The following is a 21884-nucleotide window of genomic DNA, read 5'->3' as shown; positions in this document are numbered from 1 at the left end:
ACGTCATGAAATTAGTTCATATCTAACAGGAACACTTGGCCATCAGATACCAGTCTATACCAGAAGTGTGGAGAAAGCCATCAAATTCCCGATATGCTGAAGGCATTGATACAAGAATAAGTCATGGCTTCTTGCTCTAAAGTAATCCAGGTCCTGCTATAAAATTTGTTACAACCCAATAACCCATTAAAGGAAGCGAAGCATTTAAACACTGAAGATTGCCCTAATCAAAACCAAGAGACCAAGCACAGACAGAAGGCAGGTGCAAAGAGAACATCTTGAATATACATTATGGTCAGTATCCTAGCAGATGGTTGGGGACTTGGACACAATTGTTCTGGGGGAGAGGGGGAACCAATAACAACAACAAAAAAAACAAATTCCCACTGCTGTGGCTGAGAGGCAGCACAGATTTAATAATACACTATTTGGGGATCAAGGGAGGAATAGCTGGAACCTGCTGCAAAGTTCAAATCCCAGGACAGAAGAGAACTCTAATAACTAGGCAAACTGTCTCATAAAACTGATTGCCAGCTGAGCGTCCTGAAGGCTTCTCCTGCCTCTGAGCAAGACTCTTCCCTCTTTCCTATACAATTAGCTGAACTCCCTTCCCCACCTTCTTGTGCTTCCAAAAGGAGCACGACTATTCCTGTAGGGGAGAGGATAGGTGCAGCAGGGAAATGGGAGCAGAAGGCTGCTACTTCCTGATCTAGAAAGATGGGCTGATGCTCCAATCTTCCCTCCCTTCTGTCCTGCAACAACAGCTCCACCTTCTCCTTGTAACTGCCGCAGTGGAAGTGGCAGCCACCACCATCAGTTCCTTAGCCCGAGATCTGCATTCATGCTATGTTAACTGCTCAAATACTTACTCTCAGTCTGGGGAAGACTGGATGAGGAGGCTGGATGGAAACTTTCAGTAGAATGCTGATGAGACTCTGCTTAGAAAACTCATTTTCCTTTATACTGCTAAGCATGTGTTAGCATAAAGACATAAGCCTTCTAGAGCCTACCCAAGGTCTGTAAATAGCAAAAGCTTCAGCTGCAAAGGGAGGCTGAAGTATTGCCCTCCTGAACCAAGTACCTTGTATATCAATCAAGTCTTGCAAACAATGCTCAAACACAAAAGCTCATCACTTCGCATAACTGCAATGCCAACAAGCTTAAGCGGCAGGCCACGGACATGGTCTTAAATTAGTGAGACAAGATGCACAGACTGTGGAATACAGAGGCCAGGATAACCTAAGATACAAAATGATATCCCTTCCCCTATCCCCCAACAACCTCATGATTAAAACTGCTTTGCTCTTGGAGCAGCCAGCCATAAAGATAGGTAGACAGATAGTATTTTGACATGAGAGCATGCAAAGGCAGAGGGACTGCAAGAGGTCATCCAGTTCACACCAATACCCAAGCTCTTGCACACTCACAAAGAAGAAACTACAAGTTCAACAGTTGTCAAAGCAGTAAACAGTAAGAAAGCATACAGTAGCTACAAAGGATTTGATAAAAGCCAAAATCCTAGCAAACCTTTGGGTTGAATTATTACTATCAACTACACCTAGATAATAATTGAGAGATAGTCACAGTGCTCATTTCTAGGAAGGCAGGAAAAAAAAAAAAAAAAAAACCCTACCCTAACTATTCAAATCCAATGATACCAAAACCAGTCTTAGAAAACTCCTAAAGAATAGACAAGATGTACCCACAACTAATAATCTGTGGTTAAATAATGTAATGCTTTGAGGGGTAAAAACAATTCCTGAAAACATTGTCATTCTGATAAACTGCCTTTCCAGATCTGGATTGGACAGGTCCCAGTTATTTCTAGATGTGATAGACAGATTTCTTCATGAAAGAAGTCACTGAAACAAAAAGGCTTTCACAGAAACAAAAAGGCTTCACTCTCCTGGATTAAATATTCAAATGAAAAGGTAAGCAAAAAGGTAGGCTGAATGTTTTTCCATTTCAAGAGAGAGCAAGCACTGAAAAACTAAGGAAATTAGTTAGCAACTGTCAACAAAATAAAAAAAACTCCGTAATTTTCATGCAGCAGAGGCTTGGTATTACAGGTCACAAATGTAAAACATCTGAGACAAAAGTTCCAGATTTAATGAGAGGAATAGAACCATTGCAAAAGATTTCACAAGGAGTGTCTAAATGATTGGGGTGTGAGAGGAGACAAGAGAACAGGTCAGAAGAGAAAATTTATCCTCAGACATCAAACAGTGTAGGGATAAGAGGAAGAAATCCAAAATAAAGCTATTTGGTAAAACTGGGCAACAGAAAGGGCAACAGCTTCATAGCAAGGACAGAAGAGCAATTAATATAGCCTAGATACAGTCCAAAACAACTATTTTGCCTCTTTTCAAGAAGAACATGGATACTGAACATTCAGAAAAAGACAGGAGAGTGAACCAGAGTGGGTAAAATAAAGAGGCAGGCTACCATGAATTTTACTCTACTAGAATGAGGACTGCACAGGGACGTGATTGCTTTTTCAAAATGCTTCAGCAGGGTAAACGTGAGGAAGAAAGAAAAGGTATTAAAAGCTAAGTGGCATACACTTGTCTTTTTCTCTGGACTGACATTATTAATTTATAGTTTCTATTCAGACCAGTAAGATTCCAGAATAGCCTCATAATAGAAGCAGTAGTGATAAATAATGTACGTGATATTAAGGTAAAGATTATATAAAACCGTCACCTGAAGCCTCTCCTAGCCTATGTCCTTTTAACCTCTTCTTTCACCTTAAGGCTTTAATGCTCTTTATGGCAATGGCACTAACATTGCTATCAGAAACAGACAGCTATGCCTGCTCTAAGTTTGTTCAGAACTGAGAGCCTGTGTGTCACTGTCCGCCCCCCTCCCCAAAGCAGTGCTGACGGGCTCCAGTCATCACCTCTTCCCTGGCTTCGTTGAAGAGTAAAAGCCACTGACAGATGCACTCTGGTATTCACAGTTCCTACCACAAAGCACGACCCTCACTTCTGTTATTAAATCCTAAAACATACATGAAAAAAATCAAAAGCTGGGTTGTGAAAAATAGTTCTTGTCAAGCTGCGAATTACTCCTTGAGGTAAAAAGCAGGAGAGGCAAGACAAGGTGTACTTCCACACAGCACAAGCTAGGCTGGGTTCCCTCTTTTCTTTCTCTCCCCCCAAATTCTGAAGTTTCCTGCTATTACTGGGACAGCTTTCTAGAAGGCATGCCCAGAGAAAGGACCTCTAAGCTGCAAAAGTTGTCAAACAGATTTTCTTTAGTTAAATTGACCCGGAAATCAGAATACTACTACCTGCCACAGATGTAGCACACTGGCACATTTTAACAGACTGCCAGCAGTGAGACAGTAAAACAAACCCGTTCTGCTAAAAAAAAAGTTTAGACTTTTACGGAGTTTTTCCTGCTGGTTTACTTTGAGTTTCCCACACATACAGCAAGTTAAAATATTAAGTAAATTCTCTTTTGCTTGTTCCCTTTACCAGCATACCCCTGCCCCAAATTACATCTTGATAAACGCGAATATTTAGGCTAATCAAATTGCATTCTTGTTTCTCTGAGGAAGGGAGGGGAGGAGGAAAGACAGATAAATAACTCCAAGTAAATTTTTGTTTTGTAATATTCTTCAGGCAGCAATTGAGTCTAACGGTGTTTACATTCCACTTTTGAAGAGTGACTAATTCATACACACACAAAAAAGTAAAAATAGAACAAGCTTGGAGGAAGTTGCACAAGAGCAATGAAACAGATCAAACTTTTTCAAGGGAGTATTATGATGTCTTTATATCCTAGTAGACATACAAGCAAAACCAAAATCCATCCCACACTGCTATATTTTTCAGTCTGCAATGCAAAGAGTTTCCCCACAGAATGGGAAGTAAAGACTTCACTTCCAGAAAGCAAGTCAAACAGGGAGACTAAAAAAGGAAGAGAGGGAGGAGAAGGGCAGGGGTGGAAATGGGAACAGGAAAGGAAAAAATTCACAGGGATTAGAATTGGAAAATGGGAAGGAAGAGGAGAAAGAAAGGTCTTTCAAAAAAGGTGATGTTTTAAGATATTTTTACACAAAAATTACAAAAGTGTAAGATACCCATGAGAAAACTGCCTTGGCCTTAAAAAAAACCCTCAAAACCTTTATTCCTTTACGAGATTTTTCATGTAAAATTATGCAAAAATTCCAAATTTCAATCTGCTTTGTTACCAAAATGCTACCCATACATTTAGGACATTTATGTACCTAATATGAGAAAATGCTAGGATTTGGGGGAAAAAGAATCAGAAATTTGTAAAGCCAAATGCTTCCTGCAGAAAATACAGGTAAACACTGTAAAATATTCACAGCTTCTCATATTGCAAAGCCTGGTGTTTATTATGGCCAGTACTCACAAGAGCAAGTGAATGGATTTCTGTAACCTGTAATAGCAAGCTTGCTAGCAAAACCAAGTAACACTTCAAGGAAAATGCATAGGCTATTAATGCTTACAATGCTTATATTTGTATATACTTACAGTAAATCTTTTTTTCTTCTCTCTGTGTTCATCAGAGCTGGGAATGCTAACACTTGGGCAGCTTTCTTTGAGATCCATTGTATATGTTCTTTTGACAAATTTGTCACAAGATTTTGCTTATGGTATCACAAACAGAAGACAGCTTCAACGGTATTGATCCAAGATATGCAACTTTTCTTGAAAAAACGTTAATTCCATCATGTAATCTTAAAATGAACATAAAGGAAAAATTAGGCACAGGAACACTTAATTCACAGTGCTAGAACTTGCAAGACAAGAACTCTTCCTGGCAGGAAATACAGTGCACTATGCATATACACAGCTATAAATGCTATCATCTTGTAAACTGCTTCATGCTTGCAATCCTTTGTCCTTTCTCTAAAAGCACTGAAGTTCTCTGAGAACACAAGCGCTCCCAAAAAGCATTGTGTTGCGCAGACATATTGGAAACAGATTTGATGTCCACTACAGAGAATACATTGAAGCCCAAAGCTAGAGCATGGAGAAATAATTAAAGACAACATCTGGGTATCAAACATCTGAGAAAAGCTACTAACATGTACACTCAGAACAGTTTATTTTAAAAGCAAAGTTTTTTCAATTGCATGCGTTGGTACTAGAGGGCATTTCAGATTTGTCAGAACATGCTGAGCATGGCAACTATGCCATCAGAGACGAAAGAAGACATGAGAAACAAAATATCTTTTCATGTGAATTTTAGAGGGACACAGGTAGCATCACGTTGTTTGTCCGAACATTTACAGTCTATTTTTAGAGCAACACTGATGACTGCTGTAGCTGACACAGGGTCTGCGCCCGCACTGCCCCCTGCCGCTACTGGGCACGCTTTGTGTTTGACAGCGCTGTGCACACGAAGGTCGTCCAGTCCCTTCAGCAGGACACCGAACTTCCCCGTAGAACTTCCGAGAACAAGGGAAGAAGGGCAAAAGCCAGGAAAGAGGATGAAGCCATCAAAAAGGCAGAGAGAACTCGGTACTAACTAAGCGTCCTTTCACTCACTGAGACACAGTATTCTGCAGGCCTGCCTTGAGCACACTGCTAAATGTTTCACTGGACCACACTGCAAATACAAGGAACTTTAGTACTGCCTAAGAGCACCAGAAATTCATGCTTTCTACCTACAAAACCCTGTTCAAGCCTGCATGGCCATTTGAAGTCTTTTAGTGAACGCAGCTCAGCTTTTAGCACAGTATGTGTCTGACCGACTTATAAACACGAGAAAAAATTTTAAAAAGAGAGGAGACCTCAGTTCTCTTCAAAACACCCAGAGGAAAAAGGAGCACCCAGTTCAACATTTGGCTCCTATTTTTTTAAAATAGGGAAGTATAAAAGTGAACTGCATATTTCATACCATAAATTTCCAAAAAGCACAAACTAATCTGATGTAATTCTGCTATTACAGAGACACCCATATTTGTGTTGGCAAGAAGGCCAAAGCCCCTGGAATCCAGTGAAAAGATTTGCTCTCGATACCCAACTAGTCTTAGTCCGTTGACTATTTTTTTTGTTCTCAAAAGCCAGATCATCTCCCCGATTCAAACTTTATGTTATTATTCCTCCTGCTTAATTTTAAATTACGCATTTTTAAAAGACCTATATGGTGACTATAAACAAAACGGAGTGTTTGAAACCACTGTAATCACAGCTAAGTGACAGAACAGCTATACTGCAACATATTCAACTACTTTTAGTTATGCCTGCATTTGCCTTAATTTGATTGTTCCCTGCTTCACTGATTAGGAAATCATAGGGTTGGGCTATTTTTTTCTTATTATTTGACTATAACACAGTTCATCTAAACCAGTTACAAAGACCTAGAGCTTCGAAGGAGGGGTTCTTTTCCTTTGGCAAGCTGCTGTTAAAAGCCTTATTACAATCAAAAACAGTTCCCATTTTACCCAATTTCATACAGGCATGTGATTAAGACTGTTCTTCACCCATTCCCACACACTGCGTCTAAGATCTAAAGTGTAACTTCACTCTTCTCCATCGTAGGAGGCCCCCCTCCCCCCAAAGTCAATGGGCACAGCTTTCAGCAAGTGTTTTACTAGGCTTAGACTTTACTAAGCACTTATGTCAATCTTTAGCCACTTCAGGTACAGCTAGAATTGAGCACAAGTGCTGGTGTTTATCTGTCTTCCTGCTCACCACATAAAAACAAGCGGCTCTTTAAAATGGATTCAGTGTTCCTTAATTAATATCATTCAGTGTCCTTCTCCTTTTGTAGACTGACTTTCATTATAAAAGGTTCCTACCATGCTTGTATTCATTCTCACAATATAGGTTGTACTTCTCTCAACCCTTTCATTTTTGATTCTTGGTGTCCTAGTTTTAAATACCACTACAGGAGCAGTATGGATTAAAAGCTGTAGTCCACAGAACATCTCTGAACAGATGTGAAATAAAGCTCATTCTTAAGTTAAAAGTTCTAGGGGAAACAAAAGGAGGAAGCATCACTCAGATTAATTCAGAATGAATGTATTCGTCTTACTGGGGAGAAAATGAACAAGTCATTTGAAAAGCTGAAACTGCAATAGTCATATTCCTTTTCTTAAGCTGCCTGTAAGACCACTAGCTGTGATTATTTTTTTCCCTTGAGGCACCTCCTGGCCCAGCCGTGCCTGGGTCACCAACACTATACGGAGCTTGCAAACTTGGAAGAAACACATTATCAGTTTGCCATTAAGATCTGGAGGATCAGAGCTTGCTTTGAACTTCTATTTGCCAGGAGCATATTAGCTCTCAAGAGCTCGTTTAAACTGAACTACAGGTCTAACTAGAAAAAGAGAAACAATTGCTTTAATTCCTAAATCTTTGCCATGCTGTAGGTTAGGAACACAGTTGCAGCCTTAGTAGTAGATAAAACCACTAATGTTTTGGTAATTACATGAAATAATGACAAAAAGCAGAGACATCTATTCGTCCACACCCTCAGAAGTGCTAACTGCAGCTTCTTGAGGGTTGCCAGGTTTTGGCAGAAGGGCAATACAGGTGAATTTAATAGACACTGTCAGTTGAGACGTCTCTGCCTCTGGTTATAGCTTTTTCTGTAAGTAAGAACAAGAAACCCCCAGCCTCAACTTCCATGACAGGCAGAAAGGAGAAGGAATTTTAGAAAACCAGGTTACAAAATAAATATGCCTTAAATCACACTTGAGCAGTAGTGAAAGAGCATGTAGATAACGTAAAACATGTCAGCACTCAGAACGTTTGCCACTAGTTAAAGCTTTCAAGTCACTACAGTATCCAAGTCTGGAAGAGGGAAAGGCACAAATGAGTACATTAAAGAGAACAGAAAACATACTCCTCTGCAGACCTAGATGGTAAGAAGCATTAAAGAAAGCTGCATACGTCTTGGTAACAGCAATGAATCCTAAAAAAGAACAGAAGTCATGCATCCTTCTGGCAAAGTTTCAAGGCTATCAAACAGCTATGCTGTTCACTCCCTCCGTGGTGGCTGTCAAAAAGTAAACAGCATTTTCATTGTTTCCTGGGGGAAGTGGCAACAATGTCAGATTTCAGGCTCACCCTTGCCTCGGGTGAAGTAAGAACATGGCAATAACAGAACCCTGCCACTATGAAAACACACTGAGATCTACAGTACCCAGAAATGAAGAATTTATTGAAAGCCTTACACTAAAATACTTCAGGTGAGCTCAGAAAAGTTACATGCAATGGACAAATACGTCTAGTGACATAGGGCAGCCTTTTCTCACTCCTTTCCACGTAATCTAGGCCCAAACTGTAATACAAAAGGTTTCTAAAGTTTAATCAGATTATTTCAAAGAGTTTTAAAATCATTTTTCATGGTTAAGGCCTAAGGATGATACCATCGCACAACCATAGACCCTTTTTCTGGGCAGTTATGTACCAAGAATGCTCAAAACTAGATTAGGAAGCTAGGTACTCACCTGCTGCCTTTGTAGCTGCAGTTAATAGCCAAATTGCCTTAAAATCCTCTGATTATACTGATGCCAGTGTAAATCAGCTATCTTGTTCACTCCAATTCTTTGATTAATATAAGCGAAGAGAGAGAAGAACAGTCAGCAAAGGGGATGAGATAGCAGGTTTGCAAGCATACTTGAAGAATCAGCAGGAGTCTCGCTCTCCCTTTCTCACTCTCCTACGGCTACAGGACAGGCACGTGCCCTACACACTAATCATCCACCTAGAAAGGCCTACTCTAGCACTGGGTCACAAGCAAAATCAGTTGCTGAAGTCTCCACCCAAGGATGAGTCCGATTACAGGAGGAACCTGCAGAAACCAGAGCAAGAGGTAACAGACAGTCCTATTATTTTCCCTATACGTTACTATGCTCCCTCATACTTTAGGGAAAGTGTCATCTTTGGTATGCTTTTCATAAATTCCTCAGCCTTGTCCAAAAATACCTGATAGTTACTCAACATATTACTGGACATTGCACAATTTTTGAAAAAGCCCAGAAAGTCAACTTGTTCTCGGCTGCTGTATGATGAAAGGGAGAGCCCCATGCACTTGGTACAAGACCAGCAGCTGACACAGGAAATGGGATATTCAGAGTCCACAGCAATGGAAAGACAGGTTGAGGGACTGGCCAGGGACTGCTAACCTGTAAAGAGACACAGCTGGCCAGAAGCCATTGAGTAACCGGGTTCTAAAGAAATCAGGTTTCACGCAGGCCACCCTTTTAAATACCCTATTTGATTTTAATACAAGAACACTAGATAACACAGTGTAGATCTCTAGAAATATTACAGCTGAAGAGAAAGGAGAGCACACACCAAAATACCTCAGTCAATCATTGGCTTATTTCCACGCTCCCTTCTAACTACAATTTAAGAGGAGAATTAAGAAGAATTCAGCCACTGATACAAGGGAAAGAAAGCCTGTTCCCTGTATATACACCCACCACCTTGGTGTCGTTTTTTTTTTCCCCTCCTTGTCTTTAGCAGCACCACTATGGAAAGCAAACCACTACTCAGCAACAATTTGAGCAGAGTCCAATAAAACTAGTCTCATTCCTTCTACAATAGAAGAGGCTAGAAGATAAAAGTGAAAACTGAACCAAGGGAAAGAAGCAAATAACTCCTCTTGTCTCTACTACATCAAATTTACTTTGGAGAAGTCAGGCAAACACTTACTTCCCACGATCCTAGTGCACTCAAGAACAGCCCTTCTCCCTGCTCCACCTCTCAAAATTAGCTCCAGTAAATTACTGTAACTGGAATACAACAAGATTCATGGTTTGCACTGGATCTATTTGCATTCGTGTTTATTAGATGACAGAATACAGATTCTTTGCTGTAGTAAGCAAACCCTGAATAACAAAATGGGCCTTCAAAGCAAATAATATTGTCAATAAAGGTGGTTATCTTTTAATCCTGAACACAGGTCCATAATAATTTCATCCTTAGCCTGTGTTCACAGTACCTGGAAAGGTCACTATGTGCCTCAAATGGTGTGACTTATATAAATGGCATATCAAACAAAAAATCAAATTAGCATTACACATGCTACCTGCACATATTTTTGGCTTGCCTCTTCAGCCTTCCTACACAGCAGGTCCAATTAAAGTTAAATGTAGATGCCTACGGATAGCACAGATCAAAAGTTGCAGCAATAGCACCTTGAGCTACTTTCACAAGGTCTTAACCAGCCACTTGCAGCATATTCAGTTCTACATAAGAGGGCAGTCAGGCTCCAGTAAACACAGAGCAGATAATTCCAGCCTCATTTTGCCCCTCTTGACGAAGATTAAGTCAGAGAAACCCAAATTCCAACTCAACATTTTTTTACACAGCCTTGGACAAAAGTCACCAACTGTTCTGTTTCACTACACAAAAAAGGGAGAATTTTGATCTGAGACAGATGTTATCACCAGTGCTTTGGACATGGAGACAGTTACTGGATTTGATGTGCTATAATTGGAAAAAAAAGGTAAAATCTGCACAACATAATATCTCAGGATTAAAATAAATAAGTAAATGTACATCAAAGCTACAGCTCTCAATCCAGAAAACACACTTTTGAAGTCTGTGCTCAGAGTTCATGACTACCCTGCAGAACCATCAAAGCTGTTGGACAGTAAAAAGGTAACTATTTTATATCTGAATATAAAAGACATATAAGAAAAAGAGCCTTTGGCAATACTCAGATTGCACGCCCAGTTCACCACAACTTGATTCCTCATGTTACATTAATGCAACTACAGTTAGTATTTTATATCCATTTTGCAAGGACAGATTACAAACTCCTACAGGTAAGAGTTTGGACCTCTCATATATTTTAGTCCTGCTGCACAGAGAAAAAGATGGTATTACAGATCTACAAATATAAGGATATAGAAAACATTTGCTTATGCATGTATAATACAGTTCGATCCAAAAACATCAGACGTGACAAGGCTGTAATTTACAATCAAAGGTGCAAATTAAGGCTGGAAAACAGTTGCAAGTAACACAATTCAGCATCATCATACAAACACTGATGACTTTTTCAGCTTTAAAGTGTCGAGGCAGTAAAACAACTAGTACTCTTCACTAGTTACTACATGCAAGTTAAATGTGCCAAATTTCTGACCTAATCAGGTATCTCACAATGTCTTTAAGAAACAACGAGGTCAGTTTTCTAGATTTAAATTATTAGAAATACTACACATATGTAGACTAACATGGACAACATTAATAGCAAACTTTTAAATATGCTCGCCAAGAGCTAATGGCATTTCTTCCTGAAATCTAAACACATCTTAAAGACTTCAGGAAAACCATTCCTTCTCCCCCCGCAACCTTCCTTATTTTAATTAGTACATGTTACAGTCATTAAAAAGACTGATGTTCAGGTGAACACGTTAAGAAAAAAAAAAAAAGAAAAAAGTCAAAACTATATTTAGATACTCAGATTGAAACAGAACACTAGAGCAGCTATTAGGAAGTCAGGGCTTTTAATATTAAAAGAATCAAAATGGAATAACAGCAGCCTTTAAAAATCCAGATTCATGTCCATATAAGTCTATAAACTTACTAAATATATGTTTGAAAGGAATTAATAAAAGACTCTTGGCTACAAGAACACTGCAGCAAGCGATATTTGCAGAATTCTTCAGTGCCACAGTAACTGCGAGAACCATAATGGCATTCAAATTGCACTACTGTGCCGAAATGAAATGCAGCACAGGCAGTAAAACAGATATAAAGGGGAATGAAAAATGTATATTCCATGGTGCAAAGTTACTGCACATCTAGGACAGAGCTATACCCTTCAGAGCTGCTAAAGGAGGAAAACTTGCATAAATCTTAAACAGAAGATGAGCTGTCAAAACACCTTTAGTCTTAATACTTTGTCTTTTGTCCTGTTATTAACATTTACACAACTAAACTCCTCAAGGATATCTGAATCCCTGCAATACAGCAATGTCTAAAAGCTCTGGTCGTTAGGACAAGACCTTGCTGGCATTCTTCAGGCTGGCCACGCTTTTCCAAGCTACAGCTGTTCTTCTGGCTGTAAGCCTGGCTGTGCAGCAAAGAAACCTGGCGAAGACCGAGCACCCGGGATTTTCCCCCCAGCCCCCCCGTCGGGGGGCACGGAAAGAAGCGTGGGAAGGGCAGCGGCCCCGCGACTACCTCCTGCGTGAGCGGGATGACAAGATTTGCTGCACGTCACCTGGCTAAGAAACGAAACCAAGCTGCTCACCTTCACCTCGACAGCTGTTTCCCAGTCCCTGGATTTTCAGCCCGTTACGGTTTTCGGGAATTCCCTCCGCCCTCCCCGCCGCGCGGCGCGGCGCGAACCAAATGCACGGCTCCTCCCGCGGGCGGCGGCGCCTCCGCCGCGCCGCGCACCGGGCGCTTCCCCGCGCCGCGCAGGAGCCGCGCAGACACGCGGCCAGCGGCGACGCGGACCCGCCTGGGCCAGGAGAGCGGCAGCGGCCCGGGACTGCGCCGCCGCACGGCCCGCGCCAAGGGGTCCCCGCGCCTCCGCTCCGCGCACGCGCTGCCCTCGCTGCGCTCTCCGGGGAGGATAGTGGGCGAAAACTGCGCGAGGGAGGGGGGAAAATAATAATAAAAAAAATTAACCCCGAGAAATTTCCTCCGGAGCGAGAGGTGACGCCGGGCGGAGCGCGGCGAGGCTGCGAGCGGCGCGCAGGGCGGCGAGCGGCCGCAGCCCCCCCGCACGGAGCCGCCGCCAGGGGCCGCCCCGCGCCGCGGCCGCCCGCGCCCTGCGCCCTGCCCGCCGCCGCCGCCTGCAGCGGCGCCAGGCTCCGCCCGGGCGCGGCTGCCCGCGCAGCCCGCCGCCGCCGCGCGCGGGAGACCCGGCCCGGCCCGGCCCGGCCCGGCGGCGCGGTTCCCAGCACGGATACCCCCCCGGGTGTTTTACTTGCAAGCTTTTCCCCAGCTGCCCCCAAGCCGGTCCCGCCCTCCCGGCCGCCAGCTTTGGGCGGCGGCCCCCGAGCCCCGCACAGCCCCTGCCCCGGGGGCCTGGCGCCTCCTACCTCCCGCGGCCGCCGGGGCTGCCCGCGCCGCTAGGCGGATCCCCCGAGGAGCGCTGGGAAGACCAACGGCAAGGCTGCCACTCTGGGGGGAAGAAGAAAAAAAGTAATTTAAAAAAATCGTGCACAAGGCACGTGAAGAGGATTTCCAGGTTAACTCTTCCATGCATTTATGGGAGCCTGCAATCCACCGGCAAGGTCACCATTAAGCCAGGTGCTGTAGAGGAAGCTCTCCCTGCCCTTCTGTACATGCAGCAGGGGTAACGCAGGAACATGAGACAGGTTATTATAGTATCTAGCACCGTTTAGGGAACATTGTTTCCAGGCCCTTGGAAATTGAAGGGTAAGTTTCAATACCCTAGTTAAAATTCAACTGGACCTCGCAAAACAAAGTAACTCGTTTTTTTCTGAACAGATTCAGGCTATAAGAAAGTTATAAAAACACAAATTCCAGAAAAAGAATCTTTTAGTGGCAGCATCACTTCCAGTTTCTTTTGTTCCGTAGATCTAGAAGGGCAGGACAGCCAGCAGGCAGCGTGGGTTCAGTTTAACTGAACAGGCTGCTGTGTCTGTTATGTTTAAACTTTGTGTTTACTGAGCATCCGCATATTGTTTCTAAACCAATATGGACTAATCATTGTTCAGACAAGACTTCAGAGGCAAAGGACATCTACTGCAAAGGGGAATACTGAGCATGAGGCAAAAGACCGTGACATTTTAGTTTCTTCCACCTAAATACCAGAAATGATTAATAATTCTTTGGATTTCAACTGCAGTGTAAATAATGGACAAATGTGAAAACAGGTTAGTCAGTTCCACTGACTTAAATGACATGAGTTCTGGTCTCACCACTCAGGTGAAACATCTAAGTGCCCAACAAAACACCAGTTTTCATCAGAAAATTGTTCTATTGATTATGGAAAAGCCCCTTGTTCTACAAGCATGTTTTCACAAGACCTATATGTGTGCCTGATGAGACATGATGATGTTCACTTAAACACAGTCACAGGTATTGGCAAGTATATAGCAAACAACAATTCGGGAGATCCAGTTTCAGAACACTCGCTCCTGCTGCAAGTATTCCCAAATACTACACTCATGTGTCAGACACTGACAGCCATCCAAGAACTCTCCAAAAAGAAACCAGAGAAACAGTCTGGCATTGTTTAAAATACATCAGTGTTTTGATTAGCATGTTGTAACTGTGTACACACAAGCTACAAGTCAACTCATCTGGATCATAATCTTCCATTTTAGTAGAGTCCTTACAGGAAAGAATGAGGAATTTTCTCATCCTAACCTGCCCTTTTCCAATTCTGATGTTTCATATTTTTGAACAGGCACTGCTGTATATAGAGACTCTGCATCGTAGCAACAGCCATCTTCTGCTTGTTTGAATGTGGCAAGATATTTGCTGTATATTCATAGAGAGCTTTTAAACAACCTATATTAGCACTTCTAGTTCTAACCCCTAGAACAGAAGGCTTTTGAACTTCAGTCAGTTAAAATACCTTGTTGGCAAAGAATTTAATCAGGTCATCTTTATTCAACAGTTATTTTACTTAAAAGTTGTTTAGCAGTGTTCATCTAGCTGGTCAATAGTTTTCAGTCAATTATTCACTTGTCAGCAGATCAGTTTTAATTGGACTGACTTACAGTAGAGGAGCCTCAGCCAAGGAAAGCAGGGAAGACCCTGGCCTAGAGATAATTTAATTCTGTCTACCTGACCACACAGTCTTAACCTTAAACCTTAACCTTAAACCTTCGAATAAAAAGAAGCTATTTGTCCTTCAATGCAGTTAAAAACTCTCCAAAGAGGCTGACAGGGATGCCAACCATTTAATTTTATGTAGTTCATCTCACTATTCTGGATCTGTACTAGGTCTAAATAGTTACAGAGCAGTGACCTGATATGTATCCTTAAATTGTAATTTGTCCCAGTGAACTACTCAGCATATTTATCTGTCTGTTGCATCACACCATACAAAACACTGTTAAGGGTTTTAAAATTTGAAGAAATCCTAATTTACAGATTTGCTTGACAAGCTTTTTAAGGGTAATAGTCTAATGTCAGTTTGCTTGGGACACTTAGTAGTTAATTGGATAGTAGATCTAGCAACACACAAAACTGAACTTGCCTTTTAAGTAAAGTTACAAGGTCAGCATTCATTCTGACATTTTTGTCCACGGGAACTCCCTTGCGTTCCTCATTTATGTTTCCTAGGCAAGTAACATACACAAAGAGTCTGGCTGCCACTACTTTGCAGTGCTTAGCTTCTAAACAGTGTTGCAAATCTGCTTCCTGTACTGTCTTCCCACCTATTTCAGGTCTTTGTTGAAGAGCGCCAGTGACTGGATGGGGGGAGAGGAAAAAATGGAGAAGAGAAAAGAAGGACCAGTCAAGCCATCTCAAACCTAAGAGATCACAGATATACACAGTATCTCTAACATGTTTCACCAAGCCCAGTGAGAGCAGAAAGTAATAGCAAATAGTGGAAAAACAGTGGAAATAGTGTAAAAATAGCGGAATAGGTGTAAAGGAGAAACTATTTTTATTGAAAATGTGTTTCAACTAGTATGAAAAAAACCTTGTCACTGACCAAATATCACAAGTCTAATTTTATAATATCAAGAGAACTAAACAGGCCAAAATACAATATAAAAAACATTGCAAGACAAAGCAGGAACGCAAAAGACTTGTTTAACATAGCCAGGAGCTTTGTTAGTGAACACTGTTCTGTATATATATTCTGTGGTACTTAAATATATATTCAAATATTCACACAACAAGCACAGCCCAAACCACTTGACAAGTACAGTCCAATATTTTTAGTTACTGTTTAAACACTGTGGGTCAATTGACTAACACCTCAAAATAATTCTCTCACTTTCAGCTTCAAACACTGACACAACAGCTTTTAGCTTCAGTTATTGTATCTTCAAAAGAATATCTTACCCTATCATTTTCAATACCAAGTTTTCTATCCTACTCTTCATGCTCAGGGATAACACAACCTCCTTGCCCCAGACAGTTACTAGAGTCATCAAGTTTGGGCACTAAGGTTAGATCTCTGGAATCAAAAATTCTTCTGTGATGCTCTCTTGCATATCAACAACTCCAATTAAACCAAACATGTCTATTTAAAACCCTCCAAAATGTACTAATGTGACACTGCAATAGATGTAAGGTGATCTTTGTTAATCATTGTTGGCCTTTAGTCTATAAGGCCCTAAACTTAATCTTCACTCGGAAAAAAACTGATGACCCTTGTAGTTAAACTTGCACTTGCCAAACAGCTTTAGCCCGTTTTTGCCTTTAAGGCCACTCTGAATACTTTGTATCCAGCTGCACAGTATATGAGCAGCCTGACGTAACCCTTCAGAAAGCCGCAAGCTGTAATGGACAGGCCTCATGACGACACAGATATAGCAACTCAGGGCAAATATTATGTAATACCTAGGATTCTGACAGCCACAAAGTCCCCACAAAAATACATGAAGACAGATATGCATCTGCCCTTTTCTATCATTTTATGCTCTGAGCTGATCAATTATACTCATTCTGCTTCCCAGCCTCTGCATCTAATTAACCCAAATCCATACCCCAATCTCTGCTCAGCATTGCCTGCTTAGGAATTGGACTTAAGAGGTTTGGGAATGGGCCAGCTGGAACCAGGTGTTCAGCTCTGCTTAACGTGACACCTAAGATTCATGTATTAGGGAAGACAGATCTCTGACAGACTCCTTGGATACACGAGATTACTAAAAAAAACAACCATGGGCTATCAAGGGTAAAGATCAAATAAAAGGCGACCCTAAGTGGGAAAGTGATTTAGCTGAAACTCTGAGAGTTAAAACTGTGTGTGTGTGTGGGGGGGGAACCAAAACCACAGTTGCACAAGATGTAAACTCCACAGTGCATGTGCAAGCAACAGTGTCACCAGGTAACTGCTCTTTACCAAAGTTGGTTTTGTAACACTTAATTTATGTATGCATATTAATAGCTTTCATTAACTCATTTTCATAGTTGCCTGCCTGTGCTTATCAGAGAACTCTGAACAATGGTTTAGTTTTACATGAGCTGCAGGGAGAAGTGTTTTTTTTCCCCCCTCACTTTTTTTTTGTACTCTAGATCAACTGCAACATTTCTTTAGATTAGAGAGATAGTCTTTCAGTTTGGAGAGATTAAATTAATACACAAGAGACTGATCTGTAGCAAACAGACTTCAACCCCTTCCCTCAAACAAATGAGCCAATCCACACAAAACAACCGCAAGCCACCTAAGAAAGTACAGAAAGATGCAGTATTATCTCTTGATGGAACATAAGAGCTCTGCAAGTAAAGGAGGCTTCCCAGTACTGAACGACATCCACAGTGAGCTGACAGTTCCCCAGCACTCTGGACATGAACAAAAAGATCCATATATTACCAGAAGAGAGTCCTGGAGCAGAGAGGATGGTGGAGATCAAAACCAGAACCTACCACACTGCATGGAACCACACTTAGTGTAGCAAACATGGAAAACCAAACCAACAGAAAGAGACAGAACAACTGTAATGGCTTGCATCATTTCATGAACATCAGAGTATGCACAATATGGACCAAAAAAAAAAAAAAAAGAACAACAGCAGCACCAGATCAGAGAAATTCTTTACAGAAGCTAAGAAGAAAACACTGGATTAAAGCACATGAAACATTTATTAAAGATGAATGCTAGTACACAAACAAGCGTAGTGCCAGAAGCAGCAGCATCACCTCTAAAAGAAATGTCACAAGGAATTAAAGAAAAACAGGTAGAGCTGAATGATTACACAGGTGAGTTTATCACTACCTAAGGGAACATGTAGGCCAAGTGTGTTGTTCCATGCCGTGGAAATGCAGATTCCCTGCTGGGGCTCTTCAGAGTAATCACGTTTTTTGTTAAAAGTACATTAACCTCTCAGTCTTTTCACGAGTACATTTACACACTGGAAGGACGAGACCAACAGTTGAGTTTCTCTAGGCAAGAAGAGCTGTAGTAAAAAGCAAACACTCTCAGTCATAGGGAAAAGTCCCATTAGCAAGGACTTACAGTGACACCTCTGTCTTAAGTGACCCAATCTTTACATTGACCAACAATACGGCACATATGTACTATCTACTATTCCATGCTGCATGTTTAGCAGATACGTATGGGGCTTCTTAACATCTACAGTCTAGACTGAACGGCCTTGGCCTCTTTACTTGGCTGCTGGGTATTCAGACATCCAAAACAAATGTAGCCAGTGCTCGAGTTCTGTCCTGGTAGCAATTCCAAGCAGAAGACGAGAAAAGGCATCTTTGGGGAAAACTGGATGTATGGCAGTTTTTACAGATCGCATCTCAGTCCATATCATAATCGCTTTCACATTCTATCCAAATACATGAATACTAGAGAGCACACATACACAGAAATCATTTTCCTAAGTCACAAGCATTAGGCAAGCTTTCACAAGATGGAAAACAAATTGAAAACCTCAAGAAAAATAAGGCCCCAAATTATCCTTTTTTCTTTAATGCAGAAGTTCTACTTTTTTACATTTTGTGATATTATTCAAAGCCTCAGTATATTTTTATAAATGTATTTAGGAAAACTCTTTCCTTTTGCTCAACAGTATGTTTTAACTAACAAACCTCCAGGTAATTTGATACAGGCGAGCAATTTTTGGCAAAAACTGCATAAAAGCATGATGGATTTTCAAGACAAAAAACAGTATCAGACAGTGAAATAACACATCTGTGTTTAAATTATATGCATCTATCTTCTTCACTTAATCCTCCTCATGTTCTTGATTTCACTCACATATTCATTGAAAGTCCCTGTATTATTGCAATAACAGATATTATAGAGTTCTTTTCAGTTAGGGTGAGTTGAACGATGTATTTTGCTAGAAACTAATCTTAACAGTTGTTTGCGTTATAAAAATTACTTACAATGCAAGGCATTTAAAGTGAACAGTGAAGTGCACATAAAATGTCTCACAAAGCTCAATTCTGATCCAAAAATTACTGTTTACATCCTGTTCACTTATTAGTGCAGTAGCAGACAGGGCCCCACCAGGAGCTGTCATCCCCTTACAGCACGGTCCTTAGCAGAAGCATCACTAACAGAAGGTATGTGGATATACACCGGTATTTATTGCTCACCCAGCCCAAATCTTGTTTGCCTTGCACCTACTCCACTCAGTACAAGTGTGCGTACAAAACAGGTACCCAAGTGAAATCTCTATGAACCAGTTCAGTCACCAGAGGCAGCATAATGTTACAAATGCTAAGCCTCGTATAGACTAGTTTAGCTTAGTTTTCAATTACCCTAGAGATGCGCACTGTAGATGCACCCCAAGCCTCCTCCACTTGCTTAGATGGAAGCATTTTTGGTGCACTTCAGTTCAGACTTGGACTTCTGCATGGGTTCCAAGAAGATGAGGGGGGAAAAAAAAAAGTGCATTGAACCTGATCATTATCACTTTAACTCCTGTAATTGGCACATATACATATAACAAGGACAAAGGTAAAGGATCACATTAGAGATACGTAGCAAAATATGTGCTTGACTCATGTCCAACATGCAATTTATTGGTATACTCTAAAATGTTCTGGGACTAGTTTCAGTAGATGTGCATACAACACAGTAATAAATTACTGCACTGGTAAGCACTTTGAAGCTGAAGATATTCAATACACTTGTTAAGGTATCAGTGTAAGTTGCTAAAAAATTTCCCACCTCGTAGTACTGTAAGATCTGCATTTTGTTCTTCACAAAGACTCTTTGGTATTCAGTTTGTAAATACAGTTTTATACAGCAGGTCAAATAGCTGAGCTTGCAGGAGATTCAAGCAATATGTACAGTAAGGTATACTAAAGCTAAGAAGAAAAAAAAAAAAGCTTGCTCTTAAAGTAATAATTCTGTATGGATGGTTCTTAATTCAGCCTCCTGGATCTCAACTACACCGCAATTCTGCTAGAATTACAAATAGAGACTTTGGTAAACAAGCATGCTTGGGTAAACAGATGCTCTGGCATACGATATTATGCAGATGAGGTCTACCCAGAATGTCAAGAGTTCTTCTCCAAACTGTAGAAATGAGTGAGAACACAACTAACCACTGTACTTAACATTTTTAAGCTCTTTACTTGTAGTTCCTCTGTTCAGGTATTCTGTTCAAATGGAACTCCACAAGGGTGGGGGATTTGGTTTGGTCACTACTCTCACTCATGGACAAGAGGTCAGGAAGATTCACTTACTACCAGGTTTGGCCCCTCTCAAACTACTCTGTACTTGCAATTCTTAGAGTGTTCTGAACCTCTGCAAATACGAGCAGTTACAGCACAGTTCAGAAGCCTTTTCTGACAGAAGGAAGGAAGCGTGGGTTTTCTTGTTTGTCAGTGGTTTTTGTATCTAATTTTCTCACTTTCAGTTTTTTTCCAAAATATCAGCAGTGTAAGGCAGTGTAAAATCTACAGAATACACTAGATTTGGATCTACAATTCCGTTAATACTTTTTAATAAATTGCTTATGTCAAAAGACATAAGCATTCTACTATAGCATTGCTACACACCAAGCCAGAGTAAAAAAAAAAAATAATAATAATAATTAAAAAATGCACTACCAAAGCTAGAAGCTGTATCTCATAATCCAAAAAGGACACAGAATTTTTAATGCAAAAAAGTAAGAGTTTATTATTTGCTGTCCTTAGTATGATCACTTGGTTATCTAGCTGTTTCTTCATATTTGCCATATGCCCAACCTTGTTGCCAAACCACAGAGAACATATATTTCATCCACCAACTTCAGAGCCTCACCCCTTAAAAAAAAAGTAAAAAAAATCCAAGCATGAAAACTCTCACCTTCAGTTCTTGGAACTGTGGGTCAAGGTTTCAATTGCTTATGTGAATCTCAAGTATTAAGTGAGTTTCAGCAACAGATTTATATAAAAATACATCCAGTCATCTTATACCAGGAAAAATTGATATGAAACAGGATGTCCAAGAACAAGCAAGGGCAGAGGACAGGAGATGATCAACTTTTGCACCCTACTGGCTGCAGAGAAACTAAGCCTTTCTTTAATGTGTCTTTCTTTTTATAAGAAATAACATCATACAAATAACAATAATATCAACAACACTCTGCAATCTAGCAGAAGTCAGTTAAGGGAATATTACAAGTTTCATGATGAAGTTTCAAAACAGCACATGGCAGATTAAATAATCTTTTAGGTCAGCAGGGTTTTTTTGTTAGCTATTATGGCTTTCAGTGGTAAGGACCACAGGAAACATGGAAAGATATTGTAGACTACCACACTGATTATGAATAATAAGTAGGAAAAGTTATCATAAAATTGTATCTGTTGACATTTCATTTTGATGTAAATATACCCATTTTAGAGAGACAATAAGAACCAAAGTACTTAAAAGACATTGTACTTTATTGCAGTCATCATTCAAATTAGTTTGTCATATATCAGTTTCACATTAAGATGTTCCTGCACACAAATCCAACAAACTACTCTACCAGTTGTGAGAACAAGAAAGTCTTATTCTAACTGCAGTTTCCTCCGAGATGTACAAATTAAAGTCATTTTTGTAGATGACAGCCCAATTGTAAGTTAGCGTAAGAACACAAAAGAGCAAAATGGCAAAGTTTCATAATTACAAGGCAATCTTACTTTATGTCAGCTCGATTCATTATGTTTTTTATAAATTTTCAATTAAGCAGAGAAACAATTTTGTTCTAGAAGCAAGATAAAGTATTTTGTAAACCCATGAAGACAGAGGATGTTCTATATCTCACAGACTAAAGCAGTCAAACACATTGTTACTGCACTGATGGTAAAATACGGGAGCTCTTCAATGACCTGTGCAAAGTTCAG

The 21884-nt window shown here is 40.6% G+C and overlaps 1 protein-coding gene across 3 annotated transcripts in view; it reads right to left on the bottom strand.

Annotated features, from left to right (window-relative positions):
* Positions 1-21884, bottom strand: part of SGK3 (serum/glucocorticoid regulated kinase family member 3) — a 62201-nt gene that overhangs the window by 24622 nt on the left and 15695 nt on the right. Inside the window, exons 1-2 of one of the 3 annotated variants that reach the window (XM_067290521.1) lie at positions 12199-12246; positions 4506-4711 (exon numbers count right to left, since the gene is read on the bottom strand). In XM_067290521.1, the coding sequence (XP_067146622.1) occupies positions 4506-4583 (78 nt within the window). In that variant the 5' untranslated portion in view covers positions 4584-4711; positions 12199-12246. Of the gene's footprint in view, positions 1-4505; positions 4712-8437; positions 8485-12198; positions 12247-21884 lie in introns of those variants that run through there. The other 2 variants (XM_067290522.1, XM_067290520.1) reach the window with 2 other exon arrangements.

The sequence above is a fragment of the Apteryx mantelli genome, chromosome 2 (assembly GCF_036417845.1).
Source record: "Apteryx mantelli isolate bAptMan1 chromosome 2, bAptMan1.hap1, whole genome shotgun sequence".
Taxonomy (NCBI): domain Eukaryota; kingdom Metazoa; phylum Chordata; class Aves; order Apterygiformes; family Apterygidae; genus Apteryx; species Apteryx mantelli.
This window is presented reverse-complemented; position numbering and strand designations above follow the sequence as displayed.